Source organism: Herpailurus yagouaroundi, unplaced genomic scaffold (assembly GCF_014898765.1).
Source record: "Herpailurus yagouaroundi ecotype Mexico unplaced genomic scaffold, PumYag 200, whole genome shotgun sequence".
NCBI classification, from domain to species: domain Eukaryota; kingdom Metazoa; phylum Chordata; class Mammalia; order Carnivora; family Felidae; genus Herpailurus; species Herpailurus yagouaroundi.
This window is the reverse complement of record NW_024412431.1, coordinates 590,083-607,393: the sequence shown is the minus strand read 5'-3', so window position 1 is coordinate 607,393 and position 17,311 is coordinate 590,083. Positions and strand designations below refer to the sequence as shown.

The 17,311-nt window shown below is 57.0% G+C and overlaps 2 protein-coding genes and 1 long non-coding RNA gene across 4 annotated transcripts; 1 reads left to right on the top strand and 2 right to left on the bottom strand.

Moving 5' to 3' along the window:
• Positions 1-3,105: 3,105 nt before the first annotated feature.
• Positions 3,106-7,516, bottom strand: CD320 (CD320 molecule). Of its 2 annotated transcripts, none has more exons than XM_040449717.1 (5): positions 7,325-7,506; positions 4,714-4,827; positions 4,109-4,342; positions 3,668-3,826; positions 3,106-3,541 (listed from the first exon to the last, which is right to left on the bottom strand). In XM_040449717.1, exons 1-5 carry the CDS (start codon positions 7,449-7,451, stop codon positions 3,399-3,401), a joined length of 777 nt encoding a protein of 258 aa, XP_040305651.1. In that variant the 5' UTR covers positions 7,452-7,506; the 3' UTR covers positions 3,106-3,398. The 2 variants fall into 2 exon arrangements, with proteins under 2 accessions (XP_040305651.1, XP_040305652.1); XM_040449718.1 differs by having other exon boundaries at positions 3,427-3,541; positions 4,109-4,446; positions 7,325-7,516.
• On the top strand, positions 7,516-16,610 carry LOC121013889 (uncharacterized). The gene is made up of 3 exons (XR_005782971.1): positions 7,516-7,655; positions 9,414-9,554; positions 16,437-16,610. It is a non-coding gene; the product is annotated as an uncharacterized LOC121013889 (long non-coding RNA).
• NDUFA7 (NADH:ubiquinone oxidoreductase subunit A7) lies at positions 9,940-17,298 on the bottom strand. Its single transcript, XM_040449719.1, has 4 exons — positions 17,193-17,298; positions 16,710-16,759; positions 13,520-13,669; positions 9,940-10,149 (listed from the first exon to the last, which is right to left on the bottom strand). Exons 1-4 carry the CDS (start codon positions 17,241-17,243, stop codon positions 10,059-10,061), a joined length of 342 nt encoding a protein of 113 aa, XP_040305653.1. The 5' UTR covers positions 17,244-17,298; the 3' UTR covers positions 9,940-10,058.
• Positions 17,299-17,311: the final 13 nt, after the last annotated feature.

The following is a 17,311-nucleotide window of genomic DNA, read 5'->3' as shown; positions in this document are numbered from 1 at the left end:
CCACAGAGAATCAGCTGGCTCAGGTGGACAGGGAGTCCCCCACCCCCGCCTGCCCCGTCCCCGGCTCGTGCCCTCTGCACGGGCTGCCCTTAAAACCTGGACCCTTCCCACAGGTTCCCGGAAGTGACTCACAGAGCTTGCCGCACAGGACAGCAGTGTGAGCCCTGCTCCGGGGAACAAAGGCAGCTGAGACCCCAGCGTGCCCACAGCGACAGACATCTGGACCTGTGACTGTCCCCGGGGGCAGATGACAAAGCTGTACCTGAGAGCAGAGCCACGGGCCCACAGAGAATCAGCTGGCTCAGGTGGACAGGGAGTCCCCCACCCCCGCCTGCCCCGTCCCCGGCTCGTGCCCTCTGCACGGGCTGCCCTGCAAGGATGGCACCATCATCCGGGCCCCACCCCCGTGTTCACACCCGTGTGTGGTCCCCACGTACGTCTGGGCTGACCTGGGACTCCGCGGAAGCAAGAGAATGCTGGCCTGGTTCCCGGCCTGAGCCGGGAGGTCTGGTGGCTTCAGCTCTGCACTTTGACAAGCCCTGAGTTGCCACGAAAGACAGAAGGCCGTTCTGTTCAGGTGGCCACATGGAAAAGCCACACGGAGAGGGAGTGGCCCAGCTGGCCAGGCCATCCCAAGGCGCCAGACGGGACAGAGAAACTCTAGGTGGTGATGTCCAACCAGCCCAGCCCGCAGAGGACAACAGCCACCATTCCTGATGGCCCAAAAGAGCTGCCAGCCACGAGCGAGAACACACTGGGGTGGCAGAGTCCCCAAGCACAGGATGGTTTGCTCCACTGATAACTAAGTGACACCAGTGGTGTGTGACAAGCGGCCTCATAACCCCCTTACATGCCCCCTGACCCACTGAGGCTGACCCTGCCTGAGCAAAAGGGAGAAAAACCAAGAAACAAGAAAATCCCACCCTCCGGTGGAACTCCTTCCTGCCACCTGGGAGAAGCACTTGGTTCTGCATCAGCTCACCTTGGCTCCAGCAGGTGCAGAGGCAAGGCCCTGGGCCCCAGGAGACAGGGCACCCTGTACCCCCACCGCTGGCTGGGGCCACTATTGTACCTGCAGCCCACCTCCCAAGCCTGCACTCCTGCTGCCCCCCGGCACTGACCGAGAACTCGGGCCCCCCGTCCCCTGCCCAACGCCCAGACCCCAACACCTACCTCAACCACCTTCCCCCACTGGGAGATGGGTGGAGCCCCAAAGCCCAGCTTCACCACCCCCAGGAAGCCCTCCTGGTGCTCCGGCCCTCTACCCCTACACCCAGCATCTCACGGCCAGGGGCCATCTCTCTGCCTGCCAAATGTGGGAGCCCCAAGACCCTGTGTGGGATCCCGGGTGCTCTCCCAGCAGCGGGTGGCATGGGCCCAGCTGGTGGCAGACACCCAGTCCGCCACCAGGGATATCAGGAAGGTCACCTCCACGCAAGGAGGCCACAGGGGCTCTGGCCACACCACTTGGAAACAAGGAAAATGAGGATCGGAGAACCTTGTCGCCAACACCCAGTGATCGGGGTATGTCTGGTCTATATTTTCTGTACTCCTGGTTCTTTGGCATCTGGAGCCTTGCTGACCAGGAGGGACGGTCCCTCATGGGGTTAGCCAGTTCCCAGAGAGAGCAGACAGCTCACCAGTGGAGGGCACACATTTCACACGCAAAGCAATCGGTCCAGAGCCCATCCCCCGAGCCAGGGTCCCCCCCGCCCTGATCACGCCAGGGCCAGGCAGCTAAGGACAGCGCACTGTCAGTTCCTGGTATTAAGCCTGGAGTGCCCACGTCCCTCTGGAATAAACGAATCGCCAGCTGTAAGACGCGGTGACGAACAGCACAGCCAGATAAGGAATTCGGCTGCCCCCACTCAACGAAGCTCCCTCTTTCAGAAAGCCCTGCGTGACCTAGGTAACCGGCTCTTCCAGCGACCCCACTTCTCCCCTCCTGCCCTCATTCTTGTTCTTACGCATTCAATTCACGGGTAACGGTGACCCCACAAAACCCTGGGCATCCCCACCTGGGACCCTAAGAAAGGCAGAGCCCCCAGTCCACACTCTCTCTTTACCCGTGATCTCGCTGTGTGGGCCCGCGTTCCCTCCAGGACTTGAGTCATCACCCCCCTTTCCTCAAAGTTCCCGGAGAGTCTTTGCTGAAGTGTGCCCTGCGATCATAAGGCGAGCCACAAGGGCCGGCCCGGCGACAGCACTGGCTGCGGACAGCAAATGCCTGTGGGGGCTCACGGGCACAGCACGGGCCCCCCCGGCGGCTGCCGCAGGCGTTCCTAGCCCATGGCATCACTGCCAATAGCCTGGGACCTGTGTGACAGACAGCACCTACCCCAGAGCCCGCTGACATTACTCAAACTAGCCAATCCCAGGCCTGCTTACCTCGCCTCACCCACCCCTGCCCAAGGGAGCCACAATAAAGGTTCTTGCCCACATTCTCCTCCAGCTCCCTCGGGACGCTGAGGCCTCCTTCCCCGTGTGGCCCTGGTGTTCCGCCTCCTTTTGGGAACCGTTCATCTTTTCAAGGGCAGTCTCCTGTTCCGTCGGCCGCACCATACCTGCACGATAATAAAACCTACGCTTTTGGGGCACCTGGGTGGCTCAGATGGTTAAGCACCCCACTCTTGGTTTCAGCTCAGGTCATGATCTTACAGTTTGTGGGTTCAACACCCACATCGGACTCTGTGCCGACAGTACGGAGCCTGCCTGGGATTCTCTCTCTCCCCCTCTCTCTCTGCCCCTCCCCTACTCACACACATTCCTACATTTTAAAACTGAGTGGAGCCCAGACCAACCCTGAGGTGCCCAGCTTACACCTCCAGGAGGAAGAAGCCATGATGGATGGCGGTCCCCCAGGACTCCCGGAGGCCCTGCCTAAGCCCCGCTCCTCTGTGCGGGAGCCTGCGGGTGATGCAGACCACCCGGCTGCCCCAGCCCCACTGCCACCTGCTCTGGATCCCAGAAAGCCAGAGGCAGAGCGGCCGAGGGAACACCCAGGGCTGGGTCCCCAAGTCCCACCCTCTCAGGACACTCCACTGTGGAGTAGGGGCTGTAACGGAGCTGCCCGGGCAGAGGGAGACAGAAGCCCAGAGGCAGGCGGAGGATGTGAAGTAACTTTAATCGCCACCCTCAGACAGAGGCAGCAGGAGTGTCTAGTTGGGGCCATCCCCCGGAGCAGCTTGGGGCCAGCCCCTAGGTTCCGGCTGCGATGTGCTCCCGGGCCAGGCTTCCTGCATCTGTGCGAGGGTGTAGGTGCCCGTGACCTCCAGGGCCACATCTGCAGGAGCTCAGGTCCACAGTGCTGCATGGCCAGAAGAAGCCACGTCCGAGGGCTGATGTGGCCGCAGTGGCCGTGCCCAGGGCCCGGGAGACACGGTGGCGGCAGCTCGTCCTCAGAGCAGCGAGCTCTTCCTCTCCGACAGCAGCAGGGACTCCTTCACGACCATCAGCAGCCCTAGCTGGTTCAGGCGCCCCCGGGCCCAGAGCCGGGACAACACGAACAGGGAGATGGCAGCCAGACCTGCGCTCAGCACCACTGTGGGGGGCAGACGGACAGGAGTCAGTGACAGCCCCCACACCGGGAAGGGGGGTCTGCGGCCCAGCCCGTCCCTTCCCCAAGCCTTCCCTTGCCCCCAGGAGCGGGAGGGCCCGGTCTTCCTACCGGCTGCAGCGATAACCCCACAAGCACTTCGGTTTCCAGACTGGACTGAGTCCTGGTCCCCAAACGAGGTGGCGGTGGCATTCCCAAGATCGGTGACAGTGCCCGGGGCCACAGGGGTCCCCATGGCTGTGGCATTCCCTTCCTGGGGCGTCTCGGTTCCTGCAAGAAGTCCAGACATTCAGTAGCTGGGGAGTCGGCGCTGAGGGCATGAGGGGCAGGGAGGGACTACATGTGTCCCAAATGCCTGGAGGGACCTTGGGGCGCATCATCTCCCAACCCAGAATGAGTAAGGTCAGTGAGCACCGCTGCCCCCATGGGGGTGCAGGCGCGGGGAAGACCCGAGTGTCCACACCCCAAGCCTGGTCACCCACCGGAAGGTGTCCTTATCTAACGCCCGGCCCTCCCCACCCCGCAGGCACGCTGGGGTCGCAGGGCACCCACCACAGCCAAGCTCGTCGCTGGAGGCAGGGCAGTCGGGATGGCCGTCGCAGAGCCAGGTGCGGGGGATGCAGGCACCGCCCCACACGCAGCGAAGCTCCCCGGCCGGGCAGGGCTGGCGACTGCAGTTGTGAACGGTGTGGTCGAGGCCATCTGGGCAGTCATCGATGCTGTCACAGGGGCAGGGGCTGCCAGTGGGCGGCAGGCACTGTCCGTCCCGGGCGCAAGGCTTGATGCCTGAGGTGCAGGGTCAGTCAGGTCCCAAACACCCACCCAAGAGAGCTGGGGTACTCTCCTCCACCCGGCCTCCGGTGACCCCTGCCTTCCAGGAACAGGCGACCCTGTAAAACCCACCCACCCTGAAGATGTCTCCCTGTTCGCTTGACCTTCTAAGGACCGGCCTCCCTGAAAGCCCCTCCTCCCAAGGCCCCACTAAGCCCACCTACCAGGAAACCCACCTCTTCTCAATCCGGCGACCCTGTAAGCCCTGTCCACCCTCGGGCCCCGCCCCATCGTGCCAGCCTGAAAGCCCCGCCCCTTCCACAAGCACCTCCCCTCCTGCGGCTCCGCCTCCTCAAGCCCCGCCCCCAGGGGGCGCGGCGACTCACCACACTCCTCCTCATCGCTGCCATCCGGACAGTCCTTGTCGCCGTCGCAACGCAGAGGGAGGGGCACGCAGAAGCCACTGGTGCGGCACTGGAAATTGGTGGGCGGGCACGAGCCTGCAGGACGCACACAAGTGAGGTCTGGGAGGCCCGAGTCTTGGCCTCCGCCAGGGACACAACGTTACAGACTGACCACCAGGAGACCGGCCAGGTCCCAGGGCGCTGGAATGCCCCTGGTGGCCACCGTTTGCTGAGGACCCACTACGTGTGAGGCTTGCAGCGGAGCAGTTCACAGGAAAGGTCCTACTGCCCCCCCCCACCATGGTGCAGAAGACACCCAGGAGAGATAAGGTCCCAGGCTGCCGAGCTGGTGGCAGCTTCGAGGTCTGAGCCCAGGTCTCCCTGATCCAAAAGTCTACCAGGCGTGTCTCCAAGATCCATGGTTAAACAGGCTCGGGTAGGGGCCATCCGTGACCCGCCCATGGTCAAGGTCAGCAGGGCAGGTTGTATCCCACCTACTCAGCACAGGGGAAACTGAGGCCCTGGGCAGAGGACCTGCTTCATCACCAGGGCCTATCCACTCACCTCCTAAATTCCGCCCGGATCCGACCACTTTCCCCATCTGAAATGTGCCACCTCCTAGCCAGGCCCCACCCCCTCGGGACACTGGAGACCTCACAGAAGCCCATCATTCCATCACCCACCCTTGCCTCCCCTCTGCTCAAAATCGTGCCCTGGTCCCCTGACCCTCTCGCACCGAATCACTATTTTTCCCGTGTGGCCCCAGTGCCTGGCCCAGCACAAAATGCTTCCTGAACCTCACCCTCATTCTTCTTCCTCATCCAGCACCCTATGTCCTGGCCTTCCCAAGGTTCTCCAAGAGGCCTGGTTTGTTTCCCCCTCCGGGCCTTTGCCTGTGCTGTTCCTTGGTCCAGTGCACCCTTTCCTGCCCTCACTTTGCAACTGGTGATTCCTCCCCAACCTTTAGATCTCAGCTGCTTTCCTGGGAGGGGTTTCATGAGACTCTCGGATGCCTGAAGCTCTACCTGCCTCTTAGAACAACTGTGTTCAAACTGGTGTCCACACAGATGGTAAGGACGCTCAGTGGAGATCAGGGCCAGGACCTTGTGACCGCAAGTCCAGGGCAGCAGCTGACAATAAGTGGATACAGGTCACACAAGGGTCCAGGCTGAGTCCGGACGAGATCTGGGCCTTCCGGGACCCTAGGCAGGGAGGCTCAGGCTGCATGCTGACCTGCTGGAGCAGCACAGAAGGGCCTGGAGCCAGGGCCAGCAGGAGGGAGTCTGAGCGACAGAGGAAGGGAATGGCCTTGAAGGCTCCCCTCCCAGGTGCAGTAGGGCAGGTGACAAATACCTGGCCTGGACCCAGCCTGGTCCCACCCCATTCGATCCTGCCCTTCTTGCCAACCCTACCTTTACTCACGGGCCTCAGCCTCCAAACCCAGTGCTCCACAGGCCTCCAGGCCCAAAGGTACCTGTGGCCCACACAGTCCCCAAGCGTGGCGGAGCCCAGAAGAGCTGTGGCCAACCTGGAGCCAGCTTCCTTCCCTGCCCCTGGGGGTCTGGCAGCCCCTGGGCGAGGCTTCCTTTCCAGGCCCGGCCGCTCTCGGCCCGGCCAACCCCCCACCTCCCTCCCTGGAGTGCTTGGCCTTCCTGGAAAATGGGAGGCAGAGCACAGCAGACCAGGCCTCGTGGGGTCAGACAGGAGGGGACACGACCAGTGACTCAGTTTCCTCCCCTGTAAAAGGGGTTTGCTAGGAGTCCCCACTTCAGTGTCCTGAGGAGAGGAAACCACTTGTTGTGGGGTTTGGAACTTGGTTAAGGGGAGTCCTGCCTCCTTAAAGGAACCAGGAAGATTTAGCCTATAAAGGTAGGGACTCCTCGGTGAGGCGGGGGACAGATAAGGTGAGAGCTCAGGTAGGAATGGGTTAAGTGTGTGAATCTGCGCTCAAGGCTGAAAGCCAGGGTCACCTGTGCCTACGGGAAGGTCACTCCCCGCCAAACTGACTCTGGGAACCTCAGAGAGGGCCACCAAGATCACTTAGGCCCAGGCGCATGTGTCCAGGGGCCTGGGGGTGACAGGGAGGGAGGAAAACCTTTCCTTCTCTAAGGCCAGAAGAGAAAGGTGCAGAGATGGGGGAGAGCGGGGGCCTGGTGGCCCAGGAAACTCAGCCACATGGCCTCAGGGTCTGGCGAGGATTTAGGAGGCGCAGCCGCTCCCAGAGGCGCCAGGTGACCGGCTACGCACGGCTAGAGGTCGGACAACCAGAGCCTGCAACAAGCCTTCCTGCCCACGCTGGGCTGAAGGTCGGCTTGGAGGTGACAAAGGGGTCCGACAAAGCCGAGCAGGAGTGGGGTGTGGGCAGGGTAGAAACAGAGTAGTTAAAGGCAGGCAGAGCCACCCAGGCGAGGGTCCCCAGCTGGGGACGGCTGGCTCTCAAAGGCCAGGTTCACCGCACACCAGAGTCCCGAGCCACGTGCCGGGGGAGTGTCCGGGACAGACCAGCGAAACAGCCAATGGCGAGGAGCCGCCGGCGCGCGGGGTGGGGTCGGACCGCCGAGGGGCACGCGCGCGGGCTGCGCAGAGCTCTCACCTGGGCTGTGGGCCAAGAACGGGATCGGGACTGGGGTCGGCGCGGCCTCCAGGCCGAGTCCGAAGCCGAGCAGCAGCCGCAGCACCAGGCCCAGGGCCGCTGTCCGCCGGGCTCCGCCCCGCGCCATGCAGCCGCTCGCCGCACCGCCCCTGCCCTGGCACTGGGCGCGCGCGGGCCGGCCTCGCTTTTATCCCAGCGCACGCGCGCAGCGGACGGGGGCGGGGCCCACGCCCCTAGGTCCTCGCGGCGCCCGCGGCTAAGATCACCGTAAATGTCCGAATATGGGGACACCCACGATTTGAGGCTCTAACACACTTTTCTCAGTGACAAGGTATGTCGAAAGGTGTTGGGTCCATTCGAAGTTAAAAGCTAATGGGGATGCAAAGGAACTTGTCGGGTCTACTCAACATTAAATGTTTCGCATGCATCCTACAGCAAATGTGACTGTCCAATTATCATACTTAATATGGCAGCCTCTCCCTCCTGCCTTTCTATACTCTAGTTTAGGGTCTGGCGACTACTAAGTCAGCGGTAGGACTGGAATGCTGGGTTGCTCGCTGTATCCTCAGTGCCTAGAAGGGTCTGCCACAATAGTAGGCTCTTAAATATTCCGTGAATAAATGAATAAAACGCTTCCAGTGCCCGGCTTCTATCATGGGTCCTGTCCTCGCACCTGGATGTCCCTGTAAAGGCACGGACTCCGCGGTGAGGCGGGGGACCAGATAGGGCGAGAACTCAGGAAGGGATAGGTTAAGTGTGTGAACCTGAGCTCACAAATGAAAGCCAGGTCACCTGTGCCTACTGGGAGGTCACTCCCGCTGAGCTGACTCTGGGAACCACAGAGATGGCCACCAAGATCACTTAGGCCAGACGCGTGTGCTCACTCACGGCCACCACGCTTCATTCGGTCTTCATAGCCCACCTCCTCCAGAGGTGGGGGGTTTTTCTTCCGGAACAAGATCCGCAAAGGCAGCCCTGGGGCTATCTCTGGTCATGCTCACCCAGAAGGCACAGAAAATACAAACCGTCTGCCGGCTTCCTATCCAATCAGCTGCTGTGTTGTCTTGAAAATAAATATTTTATCTACAGCTCTGCCTTCAGGAGAAGCAACATGTTGGACTGCCAGCAGAACCTCAGCGTTGACAGGGGTGCAAGCATTTACCCCGCCCCCTCCCCCCCCCCCCCCCATTCCCCATGAAGCAACACTAAAGCATCCAGATTTTCCTACAAGGGGCTCTGCGGGTTGTTGGCATGATTCAGTATGAGAAAATGTTGAAGGTTTTAGCTGCTTTTGGAGCGTGTAACATATGTTGGGGTTTTTTGTTGTCGTTGTTTCAAAACCTCCCAGATTCCCCAGAGTAGAGGCTCGGCTTCCTGGCGAGAGGGCTCCGGGGTGCAGGGATGACAGCTGAAGAAGCCATCCATTTGTAGCAGCTGGGCACAGACTCCTGTCAGGTTCAAGCCAGAGTTCAGTGAGCCTGAGCGAGTTCCTGGTCCTTCCGTTCCTATTTTTCTGTCCAGGGAGTATGGCAACAGCGATGACCTCACAGGATAGCGCCAGGAAGGAGCTGAGATCAGATAGCATTTACGACAGCACCTAGCAGCCAGGAGGGTGAGGTGTCAGGCTTCTTTCCCACCCCCACTCCCTTGCCAAACTTCAAGTCTGTGTCCTAAAAGCCTGCCTCTGCGGAAGCCCTCAGGGCTGCCTACCCAGTGGCCTCGGGACACACTGCCCAGCCTTCCTCTCCTTCCTGATCTTCTTCCTGAATCGGACTCCCCCTTTGCTCCAATTAGAGTCCCACCTCCTCTAGAAAGCCTCCCCTGGCTTCAGCCACAGTTTTCTCCCCTCGAGCATTTATCATCTGCGTCGTCCACGCTGGGGCTCCCTACATACCTCCTGCCAGGGACGGTTCCCCTTCCCTGCCTTGCTCTATGCTTCCAGAGAACACGGCATTCTCAACAACCCGATCTTACCCTACGGAAGGGTTGTGGGGTTCTTCCACAGGGCAGCCGGACTTGGGCTACTTCTTTTCTGGCTTCCACACAACTGCTCATTCCTCTTAGGACCAACCCCCCCTTCTTCCCCTAGGCTGACTCCACCTCCCTCCCCAGGGCCTGTGCAGAAAGGGTTTCTGGCTCGGGGAGGCCTCTCCTCGCCTGCCCCCCGTCAAGCCTTCCTGTGAGTTGCCCGGCTGTTCTCTGCCACCCCAGGAGCTGCAAGGCGGTCAAGGTCAGAAGGGGGCGTGCGGTGGGAGGGTACTGGCCTGTGGCCCCAGAAGCAACTGCTGCGGGAGCTCTTGACGTACTTAATGGCGAGTTTGTGCTCCGTCTCACTGTCCCTCAGTCGGTGCCCCCCAAACACCCAGAGGCCCTGGAACCCACCCCACTGCTATGTTAGCCAGGCCTTCAGGGAAGGGATGGTGACAACTCTAGATGCCCTGCCCCTGGACCCCGTGTCATCTGACCTGTGCCCAGCGCCGGCGTGTTACCCCGAAGCTCAAGAACCACCATCCCCGCCCCTGCTTCTGGAGTGCTGACAGAGTTCAGAGATTCAGCACCAGCTTCACCGGGAAATCCACGGAAGCCGTGTGTAGCTTCGAAAGTAAAAACAGAAGTGACACCGGAGAGCAGGGTGTATTTGTCATAAATCAGGTCCCGGTCTCCCCGGAGGGAATACAAGGAGGGGAAGCCCTCAGGTGGCCCTGAGGGCCGGGCCAGGTGCCCCAGGGTGCAGTCACAGGTAAGGCTGGTCCTTGGACAGCTCCCACCTCTTTATGGGAGGAGCCGGTGACACGGCCTTCTTCTCAGTGGCAGCGGCAGGTGAGCTGGAGAGGAAAACGGATTTGGGTGAGGGTCGGGTCTCCACAGAGCAGCGCGCATGGATTTGGGGTAGCTCACACCTACGCCCAGCAGGAACGTGCCTGCCGAGACTGTGGGTCTGAGGCCAGAGTGAGGGTGCTCCAGAGGCCCAAACTCCTTCACTGGGGTCCCCCAAAACGTCAGCCAACCCTTGCTGGGAACCGGCCAGCCCCCTTCCTGCCCAAGCCCCGTGTGAACCCCCCGTCGGCCTGCCCTGGCTCCTGAGCTCAAAGCCAGCCCTGAACAGCTGGGCTCCTTCCCCAGCACCCTTTCCCACCTGCGGCCCCAGGGTGGACGAGCACCCCATTCCGGTTGCCCCCAAACAGGACACTGGTAAAGGGTCAGGCGATCAGGTGCCACGTGCCCACTGCTCTTCCCTCCCTCAGGCACTGCACCCTTGCTCCACGGCAGGCACTGCACATGCCCCAGCACGGCGCTAAGACCGGGCCCTGGCCGCAGTCCGATGGGGCTGAGGGTCAAGTGCGATTAAAAAATACCCCATCCAGGGGCGCCTGGGTGGCTCAGTCGGTTCAGCGTCCGACTGCAGCTCAGGTCATGATCTCACGGTCTGTGAGTTCGAGCCCAGCATCAGGCTATGGGCTGATGGCTTGGAGCCTGGAGCCTCCTTCGGAGTCTGTGTCTCCCTCTCTCTCTCTGGGCCCCCCCCCCCCCCGGGGGGGTCGCTCTCTCTCCCCTTCAAAAATAAATAAACATTAAAAAAAAAATGTATTTTAAAGATACCCCGTCTGCCCCAGAGTGAGCCCTAAGGAGACACTGTGGCAACAACTCCAAGGCAAGTGCCTCCCGACCCAAGCCCCTGGTGCCTAGGACTGGGAGGCTTGCACACACGGTAAGCAAAAAGGGAGAGGAGGCAGGCAGGCAGGCAGGCTCTCGTGGATGAGCCTCCCAGGAGCAGGGATTCCAGGGCCGCCCAGCCTCCCAGGAGCCTGAAGGAGGTAGAAGAGGCAGAATCAGCCTCCCTAGGAGATGCAGGCATCCCAGGGGCAGGTGAGGAGGTATGGGGGGAATAGGGTGGTTTGCCACAGTCTGGTGCGGGACTCCGGGGAGTCAGAAGATAATAAGGACCACGACCCAGGCCATTCACTGAGTTCTAACTATACAGCAGGCCCGTCCTGGCCTCATCACCTTCCAGACCTTGTCATACTGCAAGCCCACCATCCCCATTTTACAGATGAAGAAAATGAGGCTCAAGAAGGCATGAAGGGTTGGCTTCAGACAACACAGTGAATTGGCTGTAGAGACCAGACAGCACTGAGGGTCTGGGCAAACTGCTTTGAAATCCTGCTTCTGCTACCCACTGGCTGTGTGACTCAGGCAGGTCAACTGGCCTCTCTGTGCCTCAATTTCCTCTTCTGCAACAGGGCCGTCACCGCCTAACTTGTGATTAGTAGGCAGGCAGGGCATTGACTCCATCCTAAAACCTTACAAATGTTAATTATGGGAATTAATCCTCATAATAACTCTGCTACAAATTGAATGTTTTGTTTCTCCCAAATTCATATATTGAAATCCCCGCCTTCGGTGTGATGACCTTTGGAGGTAGAGCACTTGAGAGGTGACTAGGTCATAAGGGAGGAGCTCTCATGAATGGAGTTAACACCCTTGTAAGAGACCCTAGACACCCATTACCCCTTTGACCATGTGAGGACATACCAAGAAAATGCCATCTGTGAGCCAGGAAGATACCCTCACCAGACATGGAATCTACAAGCACCTTGATCTCGGACTTCCCAGCCTCCAGAACTATGAAAAACATAAGTTTCTGTTGTTTATAAGCCACCCCACTCTTTGATATTGTCATAGCCATCCGAATGGACTAAAATAAATTCCCTACAGTAGATATTATGGCCCCATTTATTTAAGAGAAGGCGCCTGAGGCCAGGGACAAAACTGAGTTTTAAGGGGCCTGAAATTTACATAATTCTTTAAGAAGGGTATGAAGAAAATATGGTGTGTGTGCATATATACGTATACATACACACACACACGCATATACACAGAGTGGGATACCATTCAGCCATAAAAATGAATGTCTCCATTTGCAACAATATGGATGGACTCTGAGAGTACTCTGCTAAGTGAAATATGTCAGAGAAAGACAAGTACTATAGGATGTCACTTATGTGCAGAATCTAAAAACAAAACAAAAAAATGAAAAAAGATACAGATAAAAAGAACAGATTGGTGGTCACCAGAGGCAACAGGCAGGTGGGGGGGGCGGGGATGAAATGCGTAAAGCAGGGGCACCTGGGTGGCTCAGTGGGTTGAGCGTCCGACTTCAGCTCAGGTCATGATCTCACGGTTCATGGGTTTGAGCCCCGCATCGGGCTCTGTGCTGACAGCTCGGAGCCTGGAGCCTGCCTCAGATTCTGTCTCCCTCTCTCTCTGCCCCTAACCCACTCACATCCTGTCTCTGTCTGTCTCAAAAATAAATAAACATTAAAAAAAAAATTTTTTTTTTAATAAAAAAAGAAATGCGTAAAGGGGGTTCAAAAGGTACAAACTTCCCATTATAAAGTAAGTCCTGGGGATGTGATGTACCGCATGGTGACTTTAGTTAATAACACTAGATTGCATATTTGAAAGCCGCTAAGAGAGTGGCTCTTAAAAGTTCTCATCACAGGGGCGCCTGGGTGGCTCAGTCGGTTGGGCGACTGACTTCGGCTCAGGTCATGATCTCACAGTCCGTGAGTTCGAGCCCCGCATCGGGCTCTGTGCTGACAGCTTGGAGCCTGTTTCAGATTCTGTGTCTCCCTCTCTCTCTGACCCTCCCCCGTTCATGCTCTGTCTCTCTATGTCTCAAAAATAAATAAATGTCAAATAAAAAAACAATTAAAAAAAAAAAAAGTTCTCATCACAAGAAAAAAACGTGTAACTACGTGAGGTGACGGATGGTAACCAGACTTACTGTGGCGCTCATTTCAAACGTACACAAGTATCAGATCTTCATGTTGTACCCCTGTGCGCAGATTTCAATTATGCCTCAGTTGTAACAAAATACAAAATTACAAAAACAATATAATGTTATATGCCAATTATGCCTCAATTAAAAAAAAAAATACGCAGTTAGAAAAACAGTATCTGGGATTCTCCCAGAGCACCTGAAGGGACCCTGAAGCTTCATGTGATTTGCAGGAATCACACCCCTGGCTGAGGCCCTACCCCCTTCCCTGGGCTGGGGGGCGGTTCGAAGAGCTCTCCCGTGAAAAGCCCCAGCAGCACAGTTCCTGACACGGTTCACACTCCATACATGGGCATCTTGAACAGCACAAGCAAGAGGAAGGACTGGTTTCAGGAAGGCGGTGAGGTCCTCACCTCTCTGCAGGCTTGCCCGACGCCAGTACCTTCTGCGAGGACATGACGACTGATGGTGGCACAGCTTCCCGGCGGCCATCGCGAGTGCAGTAGTAGTTGCTGGAGAGCTTGTGGCTGGGGCCCACAGGGAGCTGGGGAGGAGGCTGAGTTCTGAGGAAAAGAACATCAGCACTGAAGCTAGCAGAAAGTCACTCTTATGGCCCGGTGAGGCTGGCATGGGCCTCAGTCACTGGGCCACAAGCCAGGGGATCCCCCTGGCACACTGTCGTGGATGTATGGCTAAGGAGGATCCAAGGCCCTAAGGCAGGTAGCAACCTCTGCTATGGATGGGAAGGTGCTAGAAGGCAAATATGCCCCAAATGTGACCGATACAGAGGACATTTTCTGAAGCTTCCCAGGGAAGGGGGCGGCCCAGACTGGACACCCAGACCTCTTCCCACCCCACCAGGGCCCAAAGTTTGCATCTGACCTCTCTTCTGCCTGCCGGTGCTCAGGAAACGAAGGGGTCAGGGTCTGAGGTCCTAGTGTATAAATGCTTGGGCAATAGCCCCAGACGTAGCTTCTTCTGAAGGTCTTTGTCCCAAAAGCCAGACTACAGAACTCTTGGGTTTCCAGTCATCTCAGGAACTCTCTGGAAAACCCTGCTGGGATCAAGGCTTACTACTCAAAGAGCACCTTGTCCTCTGAGGTCTCCAAATTTCCTGCCACCTCCTGGTAGCCACAGCTACAGCCAAAGCTGGAGTGGGGGGGGGGGGAGAGAGGGGGGGGGGCGATGGTGGGTGAGTGAATAGAGCTCTGTCCTGGGCTGGGCTAAAACCCGGGGTGAATTTACAAAGAAGCCACATGCCTGAAAAGGAAATGCTAACCTCAAAACAAAAAAGAAGCTTCCCTGGAAAACACAGCAGAGGAGAAAGGCAGAAAAGATAGGAGAAATCATAAAATCATGGAGTTTTAAAATAACTTGTTTGGTGTTTTGCCAGGACTTAAGTTTTTCTTTTTTTTTAATTTTTTTTTTTTTTTTTTTTGGTTTACTTATTTATCTTGAGAGAGAGAGAGAGAGAGAGACAGACAGACAGACAGAAAGGGAAGGAGAAAGCGAACAAGCAGGGGAGGGGCAGAGGGAAGGAGAGAGAATCCCAAGCAGGCTCCATGCTGTCAGTGCAGAGCCTGACTCGGGGCCTGATCTCATGAAGAGTGACATCATGACCTGAGCCAAAATCAAGAGTCACTTAATGGACTGAGCCACATGGGTGCCCCAGGACTTAAAATTTTCTCTTTTTCCTTTTTTTTCTTTTTCTTTTTACATTTATTTATTTGTGAGAGACAGAGAGAAAGACAGAGCCCAAGTGGGGGAGGGGCAGAGACGCAGAATCCGAAGCAGGATCCAGGCTCTGAGCTGTCAGCACAGGGCCCAATGCGGGGCTCGAACCCACAAACCACGAGATCATGACCCGAGCTGAAGTCAGACACTCAACCAACTGAGCCACCCAGGTGCCCCAGGACTTAAGAGTTTCTTAAAACAAGTGATAACCATTGGGTAAAAAAATGAGAGGGGCGCCTGCCTAGGTTTCTCTCCCTCTCTCTGCCCCTCCATTGCTCATGCGCACATTCTCTCTCTCTCTGTCTCAAAAGAGTAAAAATTGAAATTTTTTTTTAATGAGAAATAAGAATAAAAAGGAAGTTTACAAATTTAATATTGAAAGCTATATCCTGGGGCGGCTGGCTGTCTGCTGGTAGAGCATAGGGCATGTGACTCTTGATCTCGGGGTTGTGAGTTCGAGCCCCATTTCGGGTGTAGAGATTACTTAAAAATAAAAACATTTAGGGGCGCCTGGGTGGCGCAGTCGGTTAAGCGTCCGACTTCAGCCAGGTCACGATCTCGCGGTCCGTGAGTTCGAGCCCCGCGTCGGGCTCTGGGCTGATGGCTCAGAGCCTGGAGCCTGTTTCCGATTCTGGGTCTCCCTCTCTCTCTGCCCCTCCCCCGTTCATGCTCTGTCTCTCTCTGTCCCAAAAAAACAAATAAACGTTAAAAAAAATTAAAAAAAAAAATTAAAAAAAAAAATAAAAACATTTAAAAAAGCAATATCCTGTGTGGCAGTTAGAATTTGCTTCACCCCTGGAGTCCAGACGGCCCCTGGTGGATGTGGCCATCACTTTCCACCACCTAGCAGAAAAGAACGAACCAGGGCCCAATGGAAAGACCCACATGCATCACTAGGAGGCGCCATTATCCTCAAGAAGTTGGAAATTTTTTACAACCTTTTCCTCAACTGGCACCAACGACCCTAGATAGAGCAGCAACTCAAAACTTCTGATATTTGGAATCAGTTACAACATGCAGGCATTCACATAAACTTGGTTATTCTAATGCTATTTTTTTTTCCTTTTATGCTAATCCTCACTGTGTTCCAGCCACCCTGGCCTCCTTCCTCCTTCTGGCTTTGTCCAGCCTCAACAGGCTTGGAGCATACTGTTCCCTCTGTCAGAATGTTCTTTCAATAATTACCCTTGGGCTCCTTCTCCTTCAGGTAGCTCACACGTCAATCCCAGAAAAAAGACCTTTCCTGACCACCTGACATGAGATTGCCACCCTCCAGCTTATTCTAATTCATTTTGTCATTCATTCATTCAGAGCATTCCAGAATGCTTTTTACCTGTTGCGTTTGTTTCCCTACCACCTTTTTCTCTTCCTAGAACTTGAGCTCCACAAAACGAATGAGAATAATAACTTTTCTTGTTGGTGCTGTTATCTCTGAGAGCGCATCAGGGGCTTGTATATATCAAGTAATTTTTGGACATAAATGAGTTTGGAATCAAGACACTTCTGGGTTCAAATCTCAGCTGTCATTTTCAAGCTTCTAAGTGACTTTAAGCAAATGACTTATCCTCTCTCAGCCTTAAATCTTTTCATTTGTAGTTTGGGGGTGATAACACTAACTGGCAGGGCCACACTAAAGACTGCACAGCTACACGATCCACTCTGAATTCACGCCCAACCCGACTGTTCCACGAGCAGCCCGCTCGGAGTACAGGTAAGTTAAAATCAAACCTCTGCCTCCACGGACTGCCAGGGACCGGAGGCCGGATTCCGGCCCAGCACTCCAGGGGTCTAAAGGAATACGGATTTTGCTCTTGACGTGAGAATAACAGGACAGAGCCGGTGTATGGGCAGCGAGCGGGGCTTGCTCACCGCTTGGAGATCTCCTGGTAGCGCAGCTGCAACTTCGCCTGCAAGTCTTGCTGTGGGAGGAGAGGAAGGAGGTCAGCCTGCAGGGCACCTCAGGAGAGGAGAGGGCGAGGGAGCAGGGGCATCCCAGGGATGGAGAAGGGAAGGTCGGAGGTGAACAGTTTGGTACAGGGGTATGAGTCCTGGAGGAGATAAGGAGAGCTAAGGCCTGGGCCACAAGATACAGGGCTAAGAAGGTCTGGGATTAGGCAGACCTCAGGCCTGAATGGGTCGAGGGCTCGGGTGGAGGTGGGTGTGTCGGCCGAAGGAGTTGGGGGCTCTGCGCTGAGACACTGGTTCTAGTCTAGGAGAATCTCAGCACTAAGAGCGTCAGGCCCAAGGGTGCAGGAGGAAGGGGACTAGCGGGAGCGGGTCCGAGGAGCACTGAACCCACAGCCCCCCGCCCCGCCCCGCCCCGCCCCACTCGGCCCTTCTCGCCCCGCGCACCCCGGACGCCCAGTTCCGCAACCGCTGGATGAAGCGGGTAGCGGACGCCATCTTCCGTCTGCGCTGAAGGGCGCCGGTGACGTCTCTACCGTGGGGGCTGCTGGGAAAACCCTCCAGCT

Coding starts and splice junctions, on each gene's coding strand:
- CD320 (XM_040449717.1), bottom strand. CDS start 7,451: ATGGCGCGGGGCGGAGCCCGGCGGACAGCGGCCCTGGGCCTGGTGCTG. Junction 4,828..7,324: donor GTTCTTGGCCCACAGCCCAG/GTGAGAGCTCTG, acceptor TGCGTCCTGCAG/GCTCGTGCCCGCCCACCAAT. Junction 3,542..3,667: donor TGGGGTTATCGCTGCAGCCG/GTAGGAAGACCG, acceptor TGCCCCCCACAG/TGGTGCTGAGCGCAGGTCTG.
- NDUFA7 (XM_040449719.1), bottom strand. CDS start 17,243: ATGGCGTCCGCTACCCGCTTCATCCAGCGGTTGCGGAACTGGGCGTCC. Junction 16,760..17,192: donor TGCGGAACTGGGCGTCCGGG/GTGCGCGGGGCG, acceptor CTCCTCCCACAG/CAAGACTTGCAGGCGAAGTT. Junction 10,150..13,519: donor TCGGGCAAGCCTGCAGAGAG/GTGAGGACCTCA, acceptor TTTCCTCTCCAG/CTCACCTGCCGCTGCCACTG.